General features: G+C 44.2%; 1 protein-coding gene across 3 annotated transcripts in view; it reads left to right on the top strand.

The window, feature by feature from the left end:
- The window catches only part of plxdc2b (plexin domain containing 2b), a 404,160-nt gene that overhangs the window by 223,015 nt on the left and 157,891 nt on the right, over positions 1–23,254 (top strand). For all 3 annotated transcript variants that reach the window (XM_078234670.1, XM_078234661.1, XM_078234678.1), the window contains 2 exons: positions 1,846–1,992; positions 3,022–3,091. In XM_078234670.1, coding sequence (XP_078090796.1) covers positions 1,846–1,992; positions 3,022–3,091 — 217 coding nt within the window. The remainder of the gene's footprint in view (positions 1–1,845; positions 1,993–3,021; positions 3,092–23,254) is intronic.

Genomic DNA, 23,254 nt, shown 5'->3' with positions numbered 1-23,254 from the left:
TGCCCAAAGGAGGCAGAGAGTGGGTATAGATGGGTCTTTTTCTAAATGGAGGTCAGTCACCAGTGGTGTGCCCCAGGGATCTGTTCTGGGACCCTTGCTGTTTGTCATTTTCATAAATGACCAGGATGAGGAAGCGGAGGGATGGGTTGGTAAGTTTGCCGATGACACGAAGGTTGGTGGGATTGTGGATAGTCTGGAGGGATGTCAGAAGCTACAGAGGGACATAGATAGGATGCAAGACTGGGCGGAGAAGTGGCAGATGGACTTCAACCCAGGTAAATGCGTAGTGGTCCATTTTGGTAGGTCAAATGGGATGAAGGAGTACAATATAAAGGGAAAGACTCTTAGTACGGCAGAGGATCAGAAGGACCTTGGGGTCCGGGTCCATAGGACTCTAAAATCGGCCCCGCATGTGGAGGAGGTGGTGAAGAAGGCGTATGGTGTGCTGGCCTTTATCAATCGAGGGATTGAGTTTAGGAGTCCGGGGATAATGATGCAGCTATATAAGACCCTCGTCAGACCCCACTTGGAGTACTGTGCTTAGTTCTGGTCGCCTCACTATAGGAAGGATGTGGAAAAGATTGAAAGGGTGCAGAGGAGATTTACAAGGATGTTGCCTGGATTGAGTGGCATGCCTTATGAGGATAGGCTGAGGGAGCTCGGTCTTTTCTCCTTCGAGAGACGAAGGATGAGAGGAGACCTAATAGAGGTGTATAAGATGTTGAGAGGCATAGATCGGGTGGACTCTCAGAGGCTTTTTCCCAGGGTGGAAATGTCTGCTACGAGAGGACACAGGTTTAAGTTGCTGGGGGGTAGGTACAGGGGAGATGTTAGGGGTAAGTTTTTCACACAGAGGGTGGTGGGCGAGTGGAATCGGCTGCCGTCAGTGGTGGTGGAGGTGAACTCAATAGGGTCTTTTAAGAGACTCCTGGATGAGTACACGGAGCTTAATAGGATGGAGGGTTATAGGTAGGTCTAGAAGGTAGGGAGGTGTTCGGCACAACTTGTGGGCCGAAGGTCCTGTTTGTGCTGTAGTTTTTCTATGTTTCTATGTTTCTATCACCAAGATAAATGAACTGTTCTTTCATCTTGTTTATGCTCCACACCTGGTTGGCAGCTGCATTTGCCTACATCGTAAGTGACTGCACTGAGAGCTAATTTTCTGATTAAGTGTTCTGTGACATCCTGCGTAAGTGATGAGGATCTATGTAAATATCGGGAGGCATGATGTGTGGCACAATGGTTAGCACTGCTGCCTCACAGTGCCGGGACCCGGGTTCGATTCCTGGCTTGGGTCACTGTCTGTGTAGAGTCTGTACGTTCTCCCTGTGTCTGGGTGGGTTTCCTCCGGGTGCTCCAGTTTCCTCCCACAGTCTAAAAGATGTGCTGGATAGGTGCATTGACCATGCTAAATTCTCCCTCAGTGTACCCGAACAGGTGCCAGAGTGTGGTGACTCGGGGATTTTCACAGTAACTCCATTGTGGTGTGAATGTCAGCCTACTTATGACGCTAATAAGTAAACTTAAAGCTGAAAAATGCATCCTTTTTTCTTGCAAATTAACTTTGGTTTCTCCACTATGTAGACTATTCCATTTCCACAGTGACTGACATTGCTGTTGGCCAATACCTGAGCAGCTTTCCTCATGGATATCTGCACAATGCTATGTGCGCCAAACTATGCAGCCTGAACTGCTTGAAGCAACGCTCAATGAACACATTTTTCTTCCTAAATGTTTTCTCCTACTTGACCAAGAATCCAGGGTTAAAACTTGAGGTGTTGCTTCACATCTGGAGGTTAGGTAAGAATGGATTTTTCATGTTGTACTCTTTTCAATTATTTGCAGGAGAACACAGACCATAACTACTATACATCCAGAATGTACGGGCCAGTAGACCCAGTAACCCGGGAACTGTGGGTTAACATGGATCAAATGGAAAAAGATAAAGTGAAGATTCATGGGATCTTATCAAACACCCACCGGCAAGCTGCAGTAAGTGCAATCAACTATTACAATTAAATAAAGCATGTTTTCAAATAAACTTAATAAATTGTGTTCGAGGTCAGTACAAAAAACACTACATTTCTTTGCAGGTGGACTAAACCCAAATTAATTGATCTTATTTTATACTCACATATACATATCACTAATGTGCCTTTAACATAGAAAGATGCACCAAGGCACTTCACAAAAAGAAAAGGATAATGGAATCAAGGTTAGAGCAGGCGACTTAAAGTGAAAGATGAGGCTTTTGATGGTTCGGAGTGTAAGGACATAGTTTATTACAGAATGCAAAGTTAAACCACTACTGCAGTGAACGCACATTACTCCCTGCCTGGGACTACAGTTCAGCAGGCCCAGTCCTGGGCCTGCCTTATAAAAGGCTCAGGTAATGAGTTCCAGCTGGACAGGCCTGTTACCAGGGGAACTTATACTCAACCAGCCCCACACATGGAGGTCAATCAGTGATTCTCCAGAGACCTTGTGGGGGTTATCACAGGGAGAGTTGTAGAAATATGGTGGGATTCACCAGGAGTGGAGGTGGCTTGCCATTGGCCTACAGTGAGATCTCCCAATCCCGCCGAGGTCTATGGCAGTTTACCCGGCTTGCCCATCCCGCTGCCGGGGAACACGTTGCATGGGATTGCCTTCAGCAGGACTGGAAGATCCCACCATTGTACTGGGGAATCCCACCCCATGGAAGGATTGGGAATAGAATTCCAAAATTCAGGCCACAGTAGCATGTGGTGGAGCAGAGGGAGGGATTACACTGTTCAGAATGTAATGTTTTATAGCTAAGTTTTCAGCCCTCTCAATACACATTGTTTTTATCCAGTGTAAATATGCTACAATTTTCATCTTCATTCGGCTAAATATATTTTCAGTGGGACCAATTCCAGATTCAATCATTACCCATGGTTGTAAAATGATATAATTGAGGCTTGATGATTTGTTTGTTTTTTTAAAAAATGATGAATGCTGTTTATTTTATTCTCAAACATATTTGATTGCTTCATGCAGAGGGTAAATTTGTCCTTCGACTTCCCATTTTATGGCCATTTCCTGAGAGAGATTACTGTGGCTACTGGCGGTAAGTCACTTTTTATTTCAACTGTATCTTTCAGGTGAAAAGTTAATAATGCAAGCAACAGTAGCTGCTTTCTCTTAAGCCAAAGCCCATGATTTGTGCGATATCGACGTTGATACTATTGACAAAGGGAGTGTGTTGAAACTGAGGTGAATTTCTTCAATGTTTCTCTTATTGTTATGACAGTATCTCACACCCTCTCTGGACAACGCAGGTGTCTGTCTTCTTTGAGCTTGCTTTGGGACAGCTCTGTTACAATGTGGACAGATATACCAGTTTAGGTGTGTTAATGACGGACAAATCACCACCAAAGTTACAATACGCTGCAAAACAAGTTCCAAGGAAATGTACCCTCCCCATAGAACCTTTGAAGTTATTCAACTTCTATCCCAAATCAGGTGTCAGAGGTGGAAAACTGTCTTCTGATGCGTTAACATCTGGGCCAGAGTTTTCTGGCCATTCACGCCCTGCTGTCCCTGCCAGCGAGGATGAAGAATTTGGTATTCAGCCAAATCTCCGTTCACTGCAGTGGGACCAGAAAATTCTCCCTCTGGTCGCTTACCTCCATGTGGAACTCAACTTCACCTCACGCAGAAATCACCAAACTTGATATGTGGGTTCCAAAACAAAACACATGCACGTTCAAATTTTCAATCATTTGAGTGTTGTAGATGTTAATTTTTGCCGATTCTGAACACATCAAAAATATGCCAGAGATTTTCTGAATCTGGGTTTCAGCATTTTGGTGAACAAAAAACTGAACAATGCTATCCTTAAATGGATGTCTGTTTTATCCCCTTGCTGCTGTCAACTTTCTGGTCAATTGCTTTCTTCACCACGTCTAAAGGCTGGTTCTTGGTGCTCATGCTCAACACGGGCACAAATGGTGCTGTGGCCGCAAAACCCCGCAATGAGATTCTCGCCACCAAAATCGTACGGCGCAACCGCCTCTGCCGCCTGCCATTGAGTCAACAAGATTCCTGCCCAGGAATAATGGGAACCTTATTTAAATACATTTTCATTGCATTAGCGGGCTTCCCTGCTGTATCATCCCCCCACATTGGGATTTGTTGGCAAGGTACACAACAGGTCTCGAGCAACATAAACCAGACAAACAGACCATGCCGGGGATGCACAGCTAAAGTACAGCTGGGACAGGGCCAGACAGTCTGGGGCAATGCCAATGGGCAATGCCGGGAGGCAGTGCCGGTGGGGGGTTTACCTGGAGAGCTCCATGGGGGTGGGGGGTCGTTCCCATAGGCGATGGGAAGGAGGATTGTTCCCCATGTGTGTGGGGGGAGTCACTGTGGTGGGGAGGGGGTCCCCATGTGTATGTGGGGGTGCCCCCGTGTCTGTGGGGGGGGGGGTTCTTTATTTTGTTTTAACTGGAGATCTGGTAACCTTTAGAAAAGGTGCCTCAGTCTCTGGAAAGCCGACATTTCCCGCTCTTTCACACCCCGCCTCACCAGCATGAGCGCTTGGGACATGCAGCCAGGATTCTTTTCTTTTAAGTGCTGGACAATATGGCGAGAAGATCTGGCTGTCCAGTGGGCCTGCTACACACCACGTTTCCCACCTGGTCCAGCACTTGGAAGAAATAAAATGGAAAATTCCACCGAAAGACTCCTTGGGCAGGATCTTCTGGTCCCTCGTGCTGCGGGAATGATAGCGGGCAGGGCGAGGCCTCCAAAAGGTACATCGACTTTGAGCAGGATTTCTACAGGACTGGAAAATGCCGCCCTAAGTGTGGTAAAGCTTCACATGTACTGGTACCTTCCTGGCACCTTGTTGAACTGATTGGCTGGAATTTTACCACCTCACCCGCCCCAGAATCGGGGCGGGCGAAGCTCATAGAACGGAATTCTCTGTTGGCCTCGGGCGGGATTTTACGATCTCGCCCGAGCAAGGTGGTGAAAACCCGCCCATTAACTTTGAAGTCCTTGAAAGTTAATAGTTTACTTGACCAGAGAGGTGAGGGGGGGCTGAAGAGAATGAAGGGAGACATCACAATTGATTCTGTAACTGCCTAATGGACCACTTTCCAGATGTGGTCAAGAAGTTTAACGTTGATAAAGTGATCAGTGCTGGCTTGTTTTTCTCTCCTCTATCTGAAAGATCCACCGGCATTTTTTTTTCTAAAAGGCCGACTCTAATTCAGCCCATACTAGATAAATCAGCACTCTTTAGTTCTTCAATTGGTTTTCTGATCTCTTGAAATATCACAATTTTCTACTGTTTGGATTTCAATATGTGGTAAGTCAATCTGAGCCAAGTCATCAGAAGCTGATCTATTCAGTGTCTCTTGAGTGTTTTATGTGTTTTTGAGTTTTCCCTGTGTTAATGTGGGCATCACATCCGACTTGATTGTAAGTACCAGAATCTGGTGTCCATGTGAACCAACCTCAACTTGAATGATTCTGGTGGCGGTAAGGACAGGGTATATATGTTAAATGTAACTGTAGCAGAAAAGAGACACTGAAATAAATTATCGTTAATGTTTGACAAGAAAATAAATCCCTTTTAAATGCTGTGCAATTTTTATTATTGAATGAATTTCATTAAAACTAAAGAGTTGTTGCTATTTTATCAGGACACTGAAAAGCCTGATTTCATTTTGTCCTAGTATGAAATCTATTGTTCATGCAGTCCTTTAACTGCAATTTGTCAAAGCACAATAATTATTATAATATGAAACTTGTTAATGCATAATTGCTGTAAAGCTGAGTGTTTTCTGGCCTGAGGAGTTATTACACTGATATATGTTGGCTGTGCAGTTTTACTTTTAAATCAGTCAGACCACTGCCAGTCATAAATTGTGGTGGAGTTTAAAGCGGATTAAGAAAAGCAGTCAGCACACTGATTAATGCCATATCACTGTCAGTGTGGTGTCTCCATCAAATGCCGCAGTGGTCAGAACTTGAAGGTAGGTGTTGATTGCGGACAGGGACTTTGGAAGCGATGCAATTTGGAAGTGGAATTGCTCTGGCCCATGGAGAATTGGTAGCAGCTCACTTCAGAAAGAAAAATATATGATGGAGTTATTCAGTTATTTATTTTAAAAAAATTAACATTCTGATGGTTTCTCTTCCCTTAACCTCCCTAAATGTATGTTGGAGGTGTTGCAACTCAGATGGTTCAGAATTTAAGGTGAAACTGAACTTAGAAACCAAATCTGAAAAAATGTGATAACAAATGAATTATAAATTGCAATGCCAACAATACAACATATTTTCTGCTCAGGCTTGGGAATTCCCAATTTTAAATGTTAAGCATTGATTTTATTTGCTTAGCTGTCCGTACATTTGAAACCATTTCCCTTTTCTTAGCCCATGTAAGCTGAATTAGGAAACATCCCTGAGGGCCTGATTTTACCATTGCGTCGCGCCCAAAACTTGGTAAAGTCGGGCGTGAGGCCATTAACGCCATCCGTGCCCGCATCCGCGCAGATGCCCACTTTACCAAGGCCCGAAAATGGCCGCGATCCGATTTGTGCCCAAAATGGGCGCAATGGCAATTTAAATGCATTTGCATGCATTTAAATTGAATTAATGAACTGCCAGCCCAACTTTATCAGCATTTCCCCCTTTACCATCGCGTTCGCGGGTACAGATTCGGCGCAAAACAGACATGCTCGGCAAAGGTCTGTTTCAGGCACTCCAGCTTCTGAAGAGGTAAGTTCAGAGCTTCCAATGGCACTCTAACTCAGATCGGTGGTGGGGGCGGGGGGTGGGAGGCGGGTCAGATCATTCTCTGGCCGGGGGGGTGGGGGAGGGAGGAGGCAGGTCAGATGTATTTCTGGTGGGGGTGGAGTGGGGGTGGAGGAACGGAGGCCAGATCATTGTCTGGTGGGGGGGAGGCCTGATCATTCTCTGTGGGGGGGAAGGGGGAGGGGAAGGAAGGAGGGAGGCCAGATCATTCGGAGGGGGTGGTGGTGGGGGGGGGGGGGGGTTGTTAATTCTATCCCATCACATTTCTAATTCTGATCAGTCCTGTTATAAATGCTACTTAGATTATATTTCACTTGCCATGAATGTTGTTTTTCTTCCCTTACACCAGCAAGTTCAGAAGAAGTAAAAATCATCTTATTACCATTTCCCAAATTATCTTCTAAACTTGGAAATGCAACTGTTAGAATTTACTGCAAGTTGGCTGTTGCTAAAAACAATTGCAAAGGTTGTTGAATCAAGCAACGGTTATTTGTACACACACCTATATGTTTCATTACACAACTTCACTAAAGGCCTGGATATGTACCTCGGTGGATTTTGCAAGTGCAGGCGGCAGAGAGAAGGGATTCCACAGCTATAATAGTGCACGTGCACTTAATTAGTAAAACTGTCAAAGTACCCGGCTGTGAGTATGTGAAATATACTGCGGGGGGGGGGGGGGGGGGGGGGAGGCCAGATGGATCTCTGGTGAAGGGGTGGGGGGGCAGGGGGGTCTGCTGCCACTCTGCGAGCGATTGGTGGGGGAGAAGTGGGGGCAGGGGGTTGCAATCGGTCTGGGTAGCGGGGGGGGTGAGCAGACAGTTATGTTGTGGGGGTTGGGTGATACCTGTGGGGGTCATTGCTCCTGCGTTTCGCTCCCGGGCTGCTTTTTCCACTGTCTGCGGCCTGGGAGCGATGTGACAGGGGTGCGATTTTCAATTTTTTTTTCTCACTGCGCATGCGCAGTTCAAAGCTCCGATCGGAGCTGCAGCGTTTCGGGCACAATAAGCCCCGCCCACAGCACAATTCAGGCTCACGATTTATTTTTCAGGCTAAGTGCATATGGGGGCGCCTGAGAGCAGATTTCCAAGTCAGATCTGAATTGTGCCCAGATTCAGCACTTGGAATGAAAATGGTAAAATCGGGCCCTGAATCTTATTTTAAGGCCCCACGTAATGTTTTCAAACTGAACGTAGTAGATTTACTTGGTTCCTTGAAGTGAATACAGCCATAAAAAATATTAATCTGTTTTAAATGGGGCCGTTGCCCGCACAATAGAGTCTGCAATAGTGGATGTGACTAATGGACTTGCAGCAAAAACAAATGGAACTGAAATGATTACAATCTCCAAAAAGGAACTGAGTAGCTAATAGGGAATGTGATTGAAGCTTATCAGGGTAAGTATAGACCAAGATCAGCAAATAAAATGGGACACACTACTTCCTGTCCTATTACAATGAGAGCGAATGTTACTGTCTAGAACAGCAGACTATAGTCGAACAATAAACACGGCAGATTGGACAAATATTCTACCTGTGTTGGATAACTTTAGTATTCGAGGAGCATTTGTGCAAGACATTAAATGCATGTGATAGAGTCGATCATATGGGGTAGATTGGGATGGTCTGTTTAGTGAGCCAATGTAATTGACTAACAGGTTTTTTTTTCATTTTATGTTGTCATGTATAGTAATAGTGCAGTGTAAAAAACAAATGGCAGAATTTTATGCTTCTCCCGGAGGTGTGTTTGCAGGCCGGAGGACCATACAATATCTTGCATGGCCCTCCCAGCCACCCTGAACTCTCCGCTATTTTATGTGGGGCAGGCGAGGTCGAGGATGGCCCAGCCACCCTCGTCCGAGTTGAGGCTCATAAGTGGCCCTCAATTTTGAGGCAGATGGGATGAGTTCAGGGGGGAATCACAGCAGGTCACCCTGTCCGGACATCATTCAAGGACCCCCTTTCCACATCGGGCGCCCACTTATCGCCATATAATGACCCCCCTGATACTCCCTCCCTTCTCCTGGCTTCTCCATCAAGAACCCCACCAGTTACCTTACCACCTTCCCTGGGTCTCACCTCCCTTTCCATGTAACTGGCGCAGAACTCTGGGACTTAGACTCTGGGGACTGCTTATAGTCCAAGGCCTGCCCACTGCTGCCATAGGTCACTGGCAGCTATCTGAGACAGACTTCCAACCACTCCTCGGAGCTGTGGGGCTGTTGTGATCGGTGAGGTGGGACATTCAGGTGGCAGGACGGGACTTTCCACACACAAAGTTTCTGTCCACTATCTTGTAACTTGATTTATGCAAATGGATTGAAATGCCTCTCGAACTCTGTCAGCCTGAAGCCTGAACTGAGTTTGGCATCATTTGACTGAGAGGGAAATTGTGGGCACCAGTGTGGATGGAAAACAGCTGCCAGCGAGCTGAAATGAAAACAGCACTTGACTTGCCACTCATGCTCAGGGTTAAAGTTGCCCTTCAAGGCCTGGTTGAGTCATTGGAGTAAATCTGCTGATTTAGAGAAAGATCCAAATGGCTTCAGGTGGATGTCTTTACCATCTGTCATATGAGCAAATTAAAATTGAAGTTGACTCTCTCTCTCCCAACTAGCTCAGGCAGTTAAGTCACTCAGTCACTTGTGATGCTGACTGAGAGATCCTGTGTATGTTTAAATCTGTTTGCTTTAGACTATGCAAAGACTTCATTTTAAGAAATATTTGCCTATGCAACCAACTCTGTTAACTTGACTGCATGTAGAATCAGAAGGCTAAATGTTAGCTAAAAATTGACTGCATTCCTGAAGAGTACACAATACAGGCAAGCAACAGGATAACTGCAGCTGCAAGGATTGTTTTTCTAAGTCGAAGACAAACTGCGAAAAACATTTCCAATAACGAGATAACGGTTGAAATATAGGCCGCGATTCTCCCAAAAGCACTGAATTGGCGAGAAAACTGTTCTATATCCCGACTGTTTTGTCGGTTCAACTTCTTACCAGAATCTCCCCACTCTGTGCACTGCAGAGGTCCCAATTGTGAATCTTATTAATAACCTAGTGGCGGGGGGGGGGGGGGTGCCTATTTGCACCGGAGTTTCACAGTTCTGGAACTCTGCGCATGCGCAGTGGCCTCGATCTGTCAGTCTCCCCGTTTGCTAGCCAACTCAATTGCTGGTCAGTCCGGGACCCCCGCAGTGCTGCCCCTTCAGCCTCCCCCATGGCCCGATCACGGCCCCCACAACAATTCCCAGGCCAGCCCTGCCTCCCCCCCGCCCCCCCCCCACCCCCCCCCCCCCCACTGCCCCGGGCGCCCCGATCTCCAGCCCATCCCCCAAGCAGTGGCAATTCCCCACCCCCCTCACCCCAGCAGACCTTCCCCCTCCCCCCCCCCCCCCCCGCTGACCCCCCTGAGGTCAGACCACCCCCCCAGGAGGTAGGTCCCCCCCCCGGCAGTCCACTCTCCCCAGGCTGCACCAATCGCTGTCCTCCCTCCATCCCAGACCAATTCCCATGCAGAGTGGCAGCGGATCCCCCACCCCCACCAATCCCCCTGGGCCCCACCCACAATAGGCCCCACCCCTTGGCACTGCTTGATGCCCAATGGGCAATACCAAGGTGCCCCCTGGGCATGGGCACTTTGCCCCATGGGCAGTGCCAAGGGGTACAGGCTGGCACTGCCAAGGTGCCCATGCCCAGGAGGCACTCCCCCCACCGCCCGACCCTTTGGGGGGGCCCCGATTTCCCCCCTTCATTCCAGTGGGGTTTCCCGCTAGTTCCCCAAACATGGGGAGCTACTCTAAACCCCGCTTGAAGAAGTACTCCTGGCGGGGTGGGAAATTCAATCGGGACCAATAAGTTCCCGACAATGAAATGTAAAAGACATTTAAAGCATATTAAAAACAGATTCAAATTACTTATCTGCCTTCCCATCGGTTTCCAGCGTGGTCTGACCGGTGACTGTTTGCCGGCTCTGGGAGATACACATGCGTTCCCAGCGCATGCGCAAATCCCAGAACAAGGACGGCGACACCAGAAATGTTGTGGGTCAGGATGGGGGGAGAATCGCAGCCATAGTTTGGATTTTACTGTGCGTTTTTCAGTTTGTTTTCGAGATCCATTCAGCACAGGGACTGGCAATAGAAGCCAGCCTCCAAGTTCACTTTTTCTTTTCACTTTTGCCATGTTGATAGTTTAAGTTCTGTTCAGTAAAAGAAAATCATTTTTAAACTCGTATTAATGCTGTCTATTTGAAGGAATGAATTCGAAGGATCTATCCATCTATTCGAAGGAATGAATGGACCCACCACTGACTCATTCTGTTTCTGTTGGGCATGTAGCATTAAAATCAAACCCCTTGTTAGGCAGGCTTTAACAGGCCAGCAATGTAGTGTTCCATTTGTCCTCACATAGGGGAAAGAGCAAGGTCATGCCAGTTCCAATTAGCCTCATGTGAATGTTACATTCTTACTTTGAAATATGCTCAAATGTAAATGATGGATTCAACAGCACTGGGAGTGCTGGTGTAGTCAAGTAAAGTGAAGCGGTCACGTAGAAATGGTTCTCTGTGAGGTAAAATAAACCGGTTGTCATGGGGCTAGTGTTTCACCAAATATGGAGGGTGATTTTTGATAGCTTCTTCAGGTGTCTTGAACTAAGATGCCAGTTTAGCCCTGTATTGTAGCAAAAAAATGCCATTTTAGTAAAGATGTTGAAGCCTGCACTTGGAGTGGCTCCTTGGAGGATTGTGAAGGAGTTGATTTCACTTGAATTTCCATTAATATTCATTGAGGCTGCATGGCATTTTGGGGGATAGCACTTTAACTAAGGGCAGCCAGCTGATAGGGAGTAAAGATGTGGCTGCTGAGAATTTCAAACACAACTTAAAGACATTTCACTGTTTACTGTTCACCTGTCGCTGAAGGTTTGAAAAAGACTTGTGAAACACCGGGAGACTTTCTGCGCCACTTTGTCAAGACTTCACCAACACTGTTTCAACATTTATTCTGGAAACTCTCCGAGGGATCTTCTCCTGAAAAGAATAAGTGCTGTGTTACTCTGCCTTGTAGGAGTTACCAGGAGAAAGGAGGTGTATGATCATGGGCATCTTGCTAAGAGTCCAGAAGGAATGGAAGGAGAACGTGAGGCCAGACAAAGCGGCACAATGAGTCATCAAGCTTAAACGCTGAGCTTGTTCAGCACTTCTGTATTTGGAACATCTGCAATATTTTGCTTTTCTAATGATTCCTCAGAGAAGTGGTTCTCCAATCACAGAATCATATAATCCCTACAGTGCAGAAGGAGGCCATTCGGCCCATCGAGTCTGCACCAACTCTCTGCAAGTATCTTACCCAGGCCTCTCCCCCCGCCCTATCTCTGTAACTCCACACATTTACCATGGGAGGAAATTGTTGGAGGAAACCAGTGCACCTGCAGGAAACCCACGCTGACACAGGGAGAATGTGCAAACTCCACACAGTCACCCAAGGCCAGAATTGAACCCAGGACCCTGGCACTGTGAAGGAGCAGTACTAACCACTGTGCCATCCACAATGCCTTCCAGTTCTTTCAAAAATGGCATTCCTTCCATCATAACATTAAGCAGAGAGCTGTTCATTGAAGGTTCGAGGGTTCAGCAGCAGCTGAATAATATTAAGGTTGGATTGACAAATGGAAGAAGAAAACCAGGGCAACTAAGTGCCAGATGATAGGCAAAGGCCAGCTATCACCCGTTGCCTTTCAATTGCATCACTTTCAGCACCTTAGGGATCACCATTGACCAGAAGCTTAACTGGACCACCATTGACCAGAAGCTTAACTGGACCAATCGTATTAACATCATGGTTCAATGAGCATGATGGAGGATGGGAACTCCACAACAAGCGGCTCTCCACAACAAGATCTCTCAGTTGCTTTCCCCCATTTTTCAGGCAAAAATACCTACCACCTGCCTGATGATGAAATCTTAACAGTGCTGAATAAGCTTGAATGTACCATCTAAGGCAGAGCAGTCCATTTGACCGTGCCATGCCATCTGACCTCTACAACTGAGAAGGGCAAAAGCAGAAATGTTGTGGAGCACCATTACTTCTAAGTTTCTCTTAAAGTCTCACACGATTCTGACTTGAACATATGTTGCTGTCAATATCCTTTAATTCCCTGCACCATCTTGGTAAAACAACTGCAGCAATTCATCTTCCCAGCACAACTAGCCATGGACAAAATGCAAGTGTCACCCACCTGATGAACAAATACATTTCTCAGCAAACAAAATACCTTATCAAAGACTCAGAATGAAGAGGAATAAAGGGTTGGTGTGAAAATCTACCACTGCAAAATATCTATCTGCCAGGCTGTGATATAGTGATGCTGCTGACAATATTGAGAGATTTTAGTTCTTTTCTATGCAGATATACAAATATGATCAAGTGCTAAATTGAATAAAGCATTTAGTGTTATAGTTTCACCCCAGCAATCATTAAACTCATTGTATAAATTACCTTCAATTGAAAATTAATTTAAAACATTTCCATAGTAATATGAGCAGGAAGACAAAGAGAACTCACCCAGGGAGGAAAGAGAGAGGGGGAGCGCGCAGTCCCATTTGGGAGAGAGAGAGAGCGGGTAGACCCAGCAATAGAGAGGGCTTTAAACTAAATAGTGATGTTAAGGGATCAAATGTGGGAAGATGTGGTAAATTAAAAAGAGAAAACAAGGCAAGATAGCCAGGTAGCAACAAGGGAAACTATAATCAGAGATGGCAGGAAAGTACAGAGCATACAAACTTAAGAATGAGCAAGCAGATGAGGTTAGAGGTTGTGAAAATAGTAAAAGGATAGAACTAAAGGTCTTATATCTAAATGTACATTCGTGACAAAATGGATGAATTGAGAGCTCAAACAGAAATAAATATGTATGATCGGATAGCCATTACAGAGACATGGTTGTAAGATGACGAAGGCTGGTTCCTGAATATTCCTCGTACAAGAGAATTTGGAAGAAGAGGCAGCTAGGAAAAGGTGGAGGGGTAGTTTTGTTAATTAAGGATGGCATGTACAGTAGAGAGAGATGCCTTAGTTCTGAAGATCAAGATGTAGGATCGGATTCTCCAACCTCGCCCTCAGCTGGGATGCTCTGGTACCACAGCAGTGAATGAAAATTTGGCTGAGCGCCAAATCCTCCATTCCCGCTGGCAGTGGCAGCAAGGCAGGAACAGCAGAGAATTTTGGCCGTGGAATCAGTTTGGGTAGAGATCAGAAACTGTTAAGATCAGTCGCCACTTGTGGGAGTGGTTTACCGGCCTAATGGTAACCATACTGCAGGATGGGGTATACAGGACAAAATAATGGAGCCTTGTTAAAAAGATATGACAATAATCATGGGTGATTTTAATCTACACATAGATTGGTTGAATCTGATTGGCAAAAATAGCCTGATAGAGATGTCTGTAGGATGCTTCAGGGAAAATTTCTTGCAGTACGATCCAGAGTCAACCAGAGAGCATGTTTTTCTAGAACTGGTAATGTGCCACGAGGCAAGATTCGTTAATGACCTCATAGTAAGGTGCCTGTGGGTAGCAGTGATCATAACATGATTGAATTTTGCATTTAGTTTGAGGGAGAGAAGAGTGGGCCTAAGACTAATGTTTTAAATGTAATAAAAGGACAATTATGTGGGTATGAAGACAGAGCTAGCTAAAGGGAACTTGGAAATTAGCTAAGGGATAGGTCAGTAGAGATGCAGTGACAGACATTTAAGAAGATATTTCAAAACATTCAACAAAGATGTCTGAAAAGTGAGAAAGGAAGGCTCTTTGGGAAGTGCTCACCATCCATGGCAAAATCAGGAAGTTAAGGATAGTACCAAATTGAAAGAAAAAACATACAATCCCCTGAATGTTAATGGCATGTCAGAAGACTGGACAGAATGTAAGAGAAAGTAAAGAATGACTAGAAACAATAATAAGGAGGGAGAAGTTAGAGTGAGAGATAATGTTAGCAAGAAATGTAGAAATAAATAAAAAGAAAATCTGCATGTATTTAAAAAAGAAAAGAGTAGACAGAGTCATGGTCCACTACAGAGTAAGTCTGGGGAATTAATAATGGAAAATGAGGAAATGACAGATGAATTAAACAAACATTTTATATCTGTCTTCATTGTAGAGTCTACAAATGACATTCCAGAAATAAATGTGAATCTGAAAGGGAGGGAGGAACTTACAACAATTACAATCAACAAGGAACTGAGACAATTATTGAGACTAAAAGCCACCAAGTCTCCTGGGCCTGATGGATTTCATCCAAACATCTTAAAAGACGTGACTGCTGAAATAGTAGATGCATTTTAATTTTCCAAAAATCCTTTGATTCTGATAAGATTCCACAGATTGGAAAATAGCGAATGTGGCTCCTCTATTCAAGAAAGGAGGGAAACAGAAAGCAGCAAATAACAGGCCAGTTAGCTTAACATATGGCACAGGAAAAATGTTGGCATCTATACTTAAGGAGATTATACCGGGACACTTAGAAAATCTCAATGTAATCAGGTAGAGTCAACATGGTTTTGTGCAAGGGAAATCATATTTGACTAATTTATTAGATTTCTTCGAGAAAGTAACAAGCAGTATGAATAAAGGGGAACCTGTGGATGTGATGCACTAAGATTTCCAGAAGGTATTTGACAAGGTGCCACATAAGAGCTTATGCTATAGGGGGTAACATATGAGCACGGATAGAGGATTGGGTAGCCAACAGCAAACGGAGAGGAGGCATAATAATAAAAGCAAAAGACTGCAGATGCTGGAAATCTGAAATAAAGTAAGAGTTTTAACAACACCAGGTTAAAGCTCTTACTGTATTTACCCCAGTCCAACACCGGCATCTCCACAATGATCTGAAATAAAAACAGAAAGTGATGGAAAATCTCAGCAGGTCAGGCAGGATCTGTGAAGAGAGAAGATGGAGTGAATGTTTTGAATCTGTACGACTTGAAGGAGAGTCTGAAGAAGGCTGTGAAGAAGTGTCATATGAACTGGAAACGTTAACTCTATTTTCTTTCCTTACAGACCTGCTGAGTTTTTCCAGCATTCTCTGTTTTTGGTTCAGATTCCAGCATCCACAGTATTTTGCTTATTTTATTATATAAAAGCAGAGATGTTTGCTACATTTGTACAGGATGTTGGCTAGACCACATCTGAAGTACTACGTACAATTTTAGTCTCCTTATTTAAGAAAGGACATAATTGTATTAGAAGCATTTCAAAGATGGTTCACTTGACTAATTCCTGGGATGGGCAGGTCATCTTATGGGGAAAGGTTGAACAGGTTGGGACTTTATCCATTGGAGTTTAGAAGAATGCAAGGTGATCTGAATGAAACATAGAAGATCCTGAGGGGACTCGACAGGGTGGATGCTGAACGGATGTTTCCCCTTGTGGGAGAACGAGAACTAGGGGACATATTTAAAAATAAAGGGTCTCCCATTTTAGACAGAAATGAGGAGTATTTGGTTTCTCTCAAAGGGTCATGAACCTGTGGAAATCTCTTCCCCAGGGAGCAGTGGAACCAGGGTCATTGAATATTTTAAAGGCAGAGGTGGGTGGGTTCTTGATTAAAAGAGGAGTCAAAGGGTGTCAATGGTAGGCAAGAAAGTGACATTGAGGCCACAATCAGGTCAGCCATAATTGTTTTGAATGGAGGAGCTGGCTTGAGGTTACGAATGGTCTATTCCTGCTCTTAATTTATATGTTCGCATTTGTATGCATGCAAATGTATATACCACAAGGACAAAAATTTTGAAAATATGCATTGGTGATGTGGAGCTAATGCAGTTGCCATTGGCAGATAGCAGGTGAGGAGGGCTTAGTACAGGATAGTATTGAATGACAGGCGAGTTGGTGTATATGTAGTTTGAGGTTGGGAAGCTTCAAAGGATGGCAATTGTGAAGTTTAACCTGGAGGTGAATAAAGCAGAAGAGAGGGTTGTAATGGTATTGAGGGAGCGAAGTGAAGAGGGATACTGGTGATAACTCAGACATAGCAGCAGATGGTCTTGTTCATTCTTGATGTGAACGAGTAGTTGGACAATACAGCAATAGTTGTGAAATTGAGATTTCCAATATCACTAAGCAGCAGCTTAAAGCAAGAAAAAATACCCAGGTTACTTTGCAATTAGTCAGAATGAACCTTCTGTGAAGTCAGTCCTTGAAGTTGATGACAGAAGACTGGAGAGGCAGTCGAGAAATTATAGACAAACTCATAATACCAAAATAAATTATTTGCAAAATCAAAAATTAATGGTGGTGTACTTCAAATCATTAGAAAAAGACTTGCTCCTCATTTCAATGTATATGGTCAAAATTGTATATTTTGACAGTTGACCCACAATTACCTTTTCTTAAGATGTAAAATATAGGACATGATCCCAACATCTACAAACATCCATTCCCTCCACCACCGACACTCAGTAACAGCAGTGTGTAATATCTACAAGATGCATGACAGCGATTCACCAAAGATCCTTAGACAACACCCTCCAAACTCACGACCAATTCCATCTAGAAGGACAAGGGCAGCAAATAAATGGGAACACCACCACCTGCAAGTTCTCCTCCAAGCCACTCACCATCCTGACTTGGAAATATATCGTCGTCCCTTTACAGTCACTGCGTCAAAATCCTGGAATTCCCTCCCCTAACGGCATTGTGGGTCAACAGACAGCATGTGGACTGCAGTGCTTCAAGAAGGCGGCTCACCAGCACCTTCTCAAGGGCAACTAGGGATGGACAAGTGCTGGCCAGCCAGTGACGCCCATGTCTCACAAATGAATAAAAAAAACCTTGTAACAATGATTCTTTTTCCCCAGCATAATTTATTGGGAGGTTACTTAGTGTTGCTATGGAGATCTGTTACACACAACTGATGGTACCCAGTCCTTGCTTCTGTGAGGATAGTGAGCAGAAATTAGTAATGCAAATGCAACAATATCCATCTTTCAAATAGACCCGAGTGATAACAAGCTAGAATTTTTAATCCGATAATAAATACTGTGACCACTTCTCCATGGGTTAGTTTTTCAACTCATCCCTTGTGAATCGCAGCAAATGAATTGTGACAAACTGCAGCTTTAAGATTTCTCCCTGTAACTTGAGGGAAGGACGTAGGTTGCACTTTGTACAGAAAACGGTAATTAGAGGAATTAATGTACAGATAGAAATTAGTCCTGTCTTGCTCCATTAAATATTGACAGAAGGCATTCTCGAGTAGAATTATACTTTGATGAAGTTATTCATTTCACATTGATGTGCTTACCCATAACCAACTAATGTTTAATACCATCAATTAATGTGAGTGATTTGTTTGGACAGTTATCGACTGAAATGAAGGTATCACTTCATTGATGGAAAATAAATGACAGGACAGAGGCACAAAGCACCAAACCGTTATTTTTTTAGTCCATTCACCTAGACCTACTGCCGTAGAAAGGAAGATGGAGAAATAGAGATGGGTCCTTTAGCTTTCTTTACCATAGAAAGCATTCTTTCTGGTTGTATCACAGCTTGGTATGGCTCCTGCTCTGCCCAAGACCGCAAGAAACTACAAAAGGTCGTGAATGTAGCCCAATCCATCACGCAACAAACCAGCTTCCCATCCATTGACTCTGTCTACACTTCCCGCTGCCTCGGCAAAGTAACCAGCATAATTAAGGACCCCACGTACCCCGGACATTCTCTCTTCCACCTTCTTCCGTCAGGAAAAAGATACAAAAGTCTGAGATCACGTACCAACCGACTCAAGACCAGCTTCTACCCTGCTGTCGTCAGACTTTTGAATGGTCCTACCTTGCATTAAGTTGATCTTTCTCTACACCCTAGCTATGACTGTAACACTACATTCTGCACTCTCTCGTTTCCTTCTCTATGAATGGTATGTTTTGTCTGTATAGCACGCAAGAAACAATACTTTTCACTGTATGCTAATATATGTGACTATAATAAATCAAATCAAATTTATTGGGCTGGGTTTTCATGGAGTCAGGGTGACTCCATGGAGGTGTAAAAATGGAAGCCAGCACCTGATTGTGAGAAATTTTAGGCCCCATAAATAAGGAAGGATGTGCTGGCCTTGGAGGGAGTCCAGAGGAGGTTCACGAGAGTGACCCTGGGAATGAAAAGCTTTTGACGTATGAGCAGCGTTTGAGGACACTGGGCTTGTACTCTATGGAGTTTAGAAGGATGAAGGGGGATCTCATTGAAACTTAGAGAATACTGAAAGGTCTGGATAGAGTGGACATGGGGAAGATGTTTCCATTAGTAGGAGAGACTAGGGTTTGAGGGCACAGCCTCAGAATAAAGGGACGACCCTTGAGAACTGAGATGAGGAGGAATTTCTTCAACTAGAGGTGGTGAATCTATGGAATTCATTTCTGCAGAAAGCTGTGAAAGCCAGGTCACTGAGTATATTTCAGACAGAGAGAGGTAAGTTCTTGATTGGTAAGGGGATCAAAAATTACAGGTAAATAGTGGAAGAATGGGCTTGAGAAATTTATCAGCCATGATCGAATGGCAGTGCAGACTTGATGGGCCAAATGGCCTAATTCTGCTCCAATATCTTATATATCTTATGATTCCCGGCACCCCCAATTTTCACCAGTGCGGATTAAGAATGCGGGCGGGTGCAGGTCAGAAGCCCATGCCTTGTATTCCCGATCTGGCCAGCTCCAGTGCAGGGATAGGCATCTCCCACCCTTTGCAAATTTTGTGCAGTCAGGACTTTTAAAAGGACTTGTGGATCAAACCCCGTAGAGGTGTCATAAACCATAGTCTGGATGAGCGAACCTTTTCAAAAATAAGTTCCAAAGGTCCTATTCATGCACCCCACCACCCCCACAACCCCTACGCCCATCTTCCAGGGACCCTCCTGCCCCTCTATGACCCCTCATGCCCCCTGCCAAATTCTATGCCATGGTCGCTCACACTCTCCATACCGAGATATGCCTCTCCAAACCACATGGCTCTTCATACCATCAGTGCCAAGCTATGGTACTTCCCTGCCCACTCACTCATTTTACACTCTGTACAGATCAATAATCCTTATAGTGACAATAGGATGTGTTAAACAAAACTTACTAAAACAGTCAATTATTCATAACTTTCCACTTTCCTTAAAAAATCTGCTTTCACTACAACTCAATAAAAATTAATTATGAGGATTGGCTGAGAGTTCAGACATCCATTTGCTGTTGAAACAGCATCTGGAGCCTGCTCCAAACCCATGTGTTTGTATGTACGACATTTTAAAAGGAGTCTATGCTGGGGCCATGGGAGGGCTGGTGGAAGGCCATAGTTCGACATGAAGGGCAAAGGAGGATGGGTGGTGAGCATAGCTCGGCATTGGAGTCTGAGGAACCATGTGGAGTGGGTGGAGGTGGGGGCAGTGAGGTGCCATGGATGGGGCATGAGGAGTGTGTGGAGGGGTAAGCGGTGTAATCTACAGGGTTGCTCTTTATATTGCTGTCATTATCACAAAGGACCAGAACACCGAGGCAGACAGTTTAAACAGCCCGCCTCAGCATTTGGCACTCTGTGACCGCCTCCGAACGCTTTCCGAGGGCGGTGGGTCCAAATCCTGTCATCACCCTCACCACCTCTCCAGCCCCCGCTCACAAACAGAAACGTCAGCCGGAATTCTCACCCGACCTCACCCGAGGCTGGGATTCCCCGGTCACAACTGCAGTAAATGGAGATTTGGCTGAGCATCAAATTCTCCGTTCTTGCGGTCAGTGGTGGCGGGGCCAGGCAAGACTGGAGAATGGTGGCCGCCCACTTTGCTGAGACTTTGTCCTGAAGTGGGTGGGCCAAGCTGGGAAATGTCCCGTCTCCCACGACCCACTTCGAAGATGAAAATGCTGGCTGTTGATTCATGAATAAAAAACGTGCATCGAGTGCAGTGGACCGCTCCATTATGCTGCTATATAGGTCATGTTTTTGATCGGATTTGTTTGTAAAGACATCAAACACTACAATGTGTTTCCCACTAACATCCACCTTGTTATCTGCCGAGGCCCTGGGCATTAAGGAAATCAGTTTCACGCTTGGTTTAGAAAAATAAAACTCTAATTTCAAAGCATCTTGAATGTTCCTGAATTGTCCTGGGGTTTGACTCAGCCTCAGATGCAAATAAGGGGTTTTTGGAAAGGATATTTATGTAAAGAATTCGTATTTTCTTTTAAAGTAAATCTGGAAGTGCACTTGGCTGTTCTTCATCATTGTCTTAATTGCCCATGAATTTTGTGTGGCTGAACACTGAACGGGGAATAGCAGTAGCTGATTGAATAACAAAACCGTTATATGGGTTTCATTAAATAAGGAAAGTGTTCTCTTGGCCTTAATAATAAGTTTGCTCCTGCTGCTTTGGGTGAGGTAAGAATGTGTGCTCGGCAACATATGCGCCGCTTTTTTCTTTTTTCATACTTCTTAGTTCTATTGTGATATTTTAGAAATATGCACTAAATAAACACTAAAGAAGATGTGCTTACATGTAGCTTTAGACAATATTAGGATTCAAAAGGAATGACCAATCAGCTGAAGCCAAACTCTGCAATAATATTTAGAGTGGGAGAACATCAGATGAAAAGAAAACAGTGCCTGTTCATATTGTTTAAATGCAAAAATCTTCATATAATCCCTTGTAGAGAATTCTTCTGAAATTAGTATTTTCCTAATGGATAAAGCCCCACAATGTCCTGCTTATTCAGATGGAGAGGCGGCACTCTGGTGGTTTACGCCTGCATGCCTCACACAGCTGCCTCGCAACTTTGGTTCTGGACCACTAGAAGTTGAGAGTTCAAATCCTTGGAAGAGAAGTAAGGAAGCTGAACTTAATTAATAGCACGAGGACGAAAGTAATCAGGAAAACTGTCAGCTTAACAGGAAGGGGACTGAACACTTCTACCCCATCTCACTGATGTATGCCTCTCAAATTGACACTGCATGCTGTTACGGTTCAAGTTAGAAACTCCAAAGTGTTTTATGAAGCCTGCCTGAATCATAAATTTTGGCTTTTAAATTTGGCTAGGATAAGCATGAGATGTTCCACTTCAGGTATGATTCAAGTGACCCACTTGGGAGCTTTTATCAACAAAGTTTATTTAAGAATATAATCAACATGTATTATAAGAAAATTAGCAAGAACCTTTATCAATTACAAACAAGAACTAAAACAACCACTATAATGTATAACCCTTAATGAAAATCCCTAATGTGTTCCAATTAAATCAAAACCCATATAGACTAATAAAAACCCTTTTCATAGGTTTAACACAGCACAGACTACTGCTCACGTGATAATGGAAATTTGAGTCCTTTGGTTGAAGTCTGCAGTTCTCTGGATTCACTCCAAAAGGTTTGAAGACAGGGCAGCTTCCCAAAGCACCAGAAAGACTCTGGCATCGCTCCCAACAACAACAAACTTTCACCCTTCAGACAAAGAAGATCTTGTTTTCAGCTAACCAACAGAATTTTCAAAACAACAGGGAGAGGAGGAAAACACTTCTTTTTAGCTTGCTGTCCCTTCTAAAACAAAACCAAAAACTCAAACCTGGATCTCCAAACTGAAACTGAAAATCAATCCTTGTCACCTGACCTGCCCAGATTTTTTTTTCTCTGCCCAACAATGACATCACCTAAAGCTGCGAGCACGAAGTTTAAAAAACTCTTAGAGGTACACGAACATCACAAAGCTTTACACTGAATGTCCTCTGCTGTGGAATAGCAAGCCTATCAGTTGTAAGAAATAAATCTTTGAATTCCCGTGAGGACTGTAGCAGGAAGGGCAATAAAGTGATATGGTCAGCATTGCATACATTCAGACACAAATCATTGTAGAATTCCCAAATGTGGGAATTCACCATCATCCCTCAAGTGGAAGGAAAACAGATTAGCAGAATCCAATACAAGTGATTCCAGGAAAAACAGAGTTGCTGGCCATCTTTCCAATGGAGCAGGTGTTGCAGTTTGGGGGCGGGTTGGTGTTGGAGGCAGATAGGCAAAGATAAAGCTATCTTAAAGAAACATGAATTCGAGAAAGGAAATATATTGACATCTCTTATTTTGTAATCACATATCTCCCATTCAGGGCGACAATTCTCCCCTTCCTTCCAGAAGCTCAGCCTATTATTTCAACCATAACCTTATCCTCTCCACACTCCTTTCTGCTTCGGTAAACATAATCGATCATCTGTGCATTAAACATCCTGATCAGTAATAGCAACTACAGCTTGAACTTGAGGGTGTATCGTGATCTGAATATGTCACATTCTCTCAAAGAGTTTCCCTCCTGCATCAGAGGAGTAAAGGATTTGGGATGTTAAGTTGAATTAGTGGAGATTATAGACATGCTGCATGAGCAATGAGCAAAGGTGACAACTTTGTTTTCACACTGAACAACTCCTCCTTTAACT

The sequence above is a fragment of the Mustelus asterias genome, chromosome 2 (genome assembly GCF_964213995.1).
Source record: "Mustelus asterias chromosome 2, sMusAst1.hap1.1, whole genome shotgun sequence".
In the NCBI taxonomy this organism is placed as follows: Eukaryota; Metazoa; Chordata; class Chondrichthyes; order Carcharhiniformes; family Triakidae; genus Mustelus; species Mustelus asterias.
Note: the sequence above shows the minus strand (reverse complement) of the source record. Positions and strands in the feature narration are given on the sequence as shown.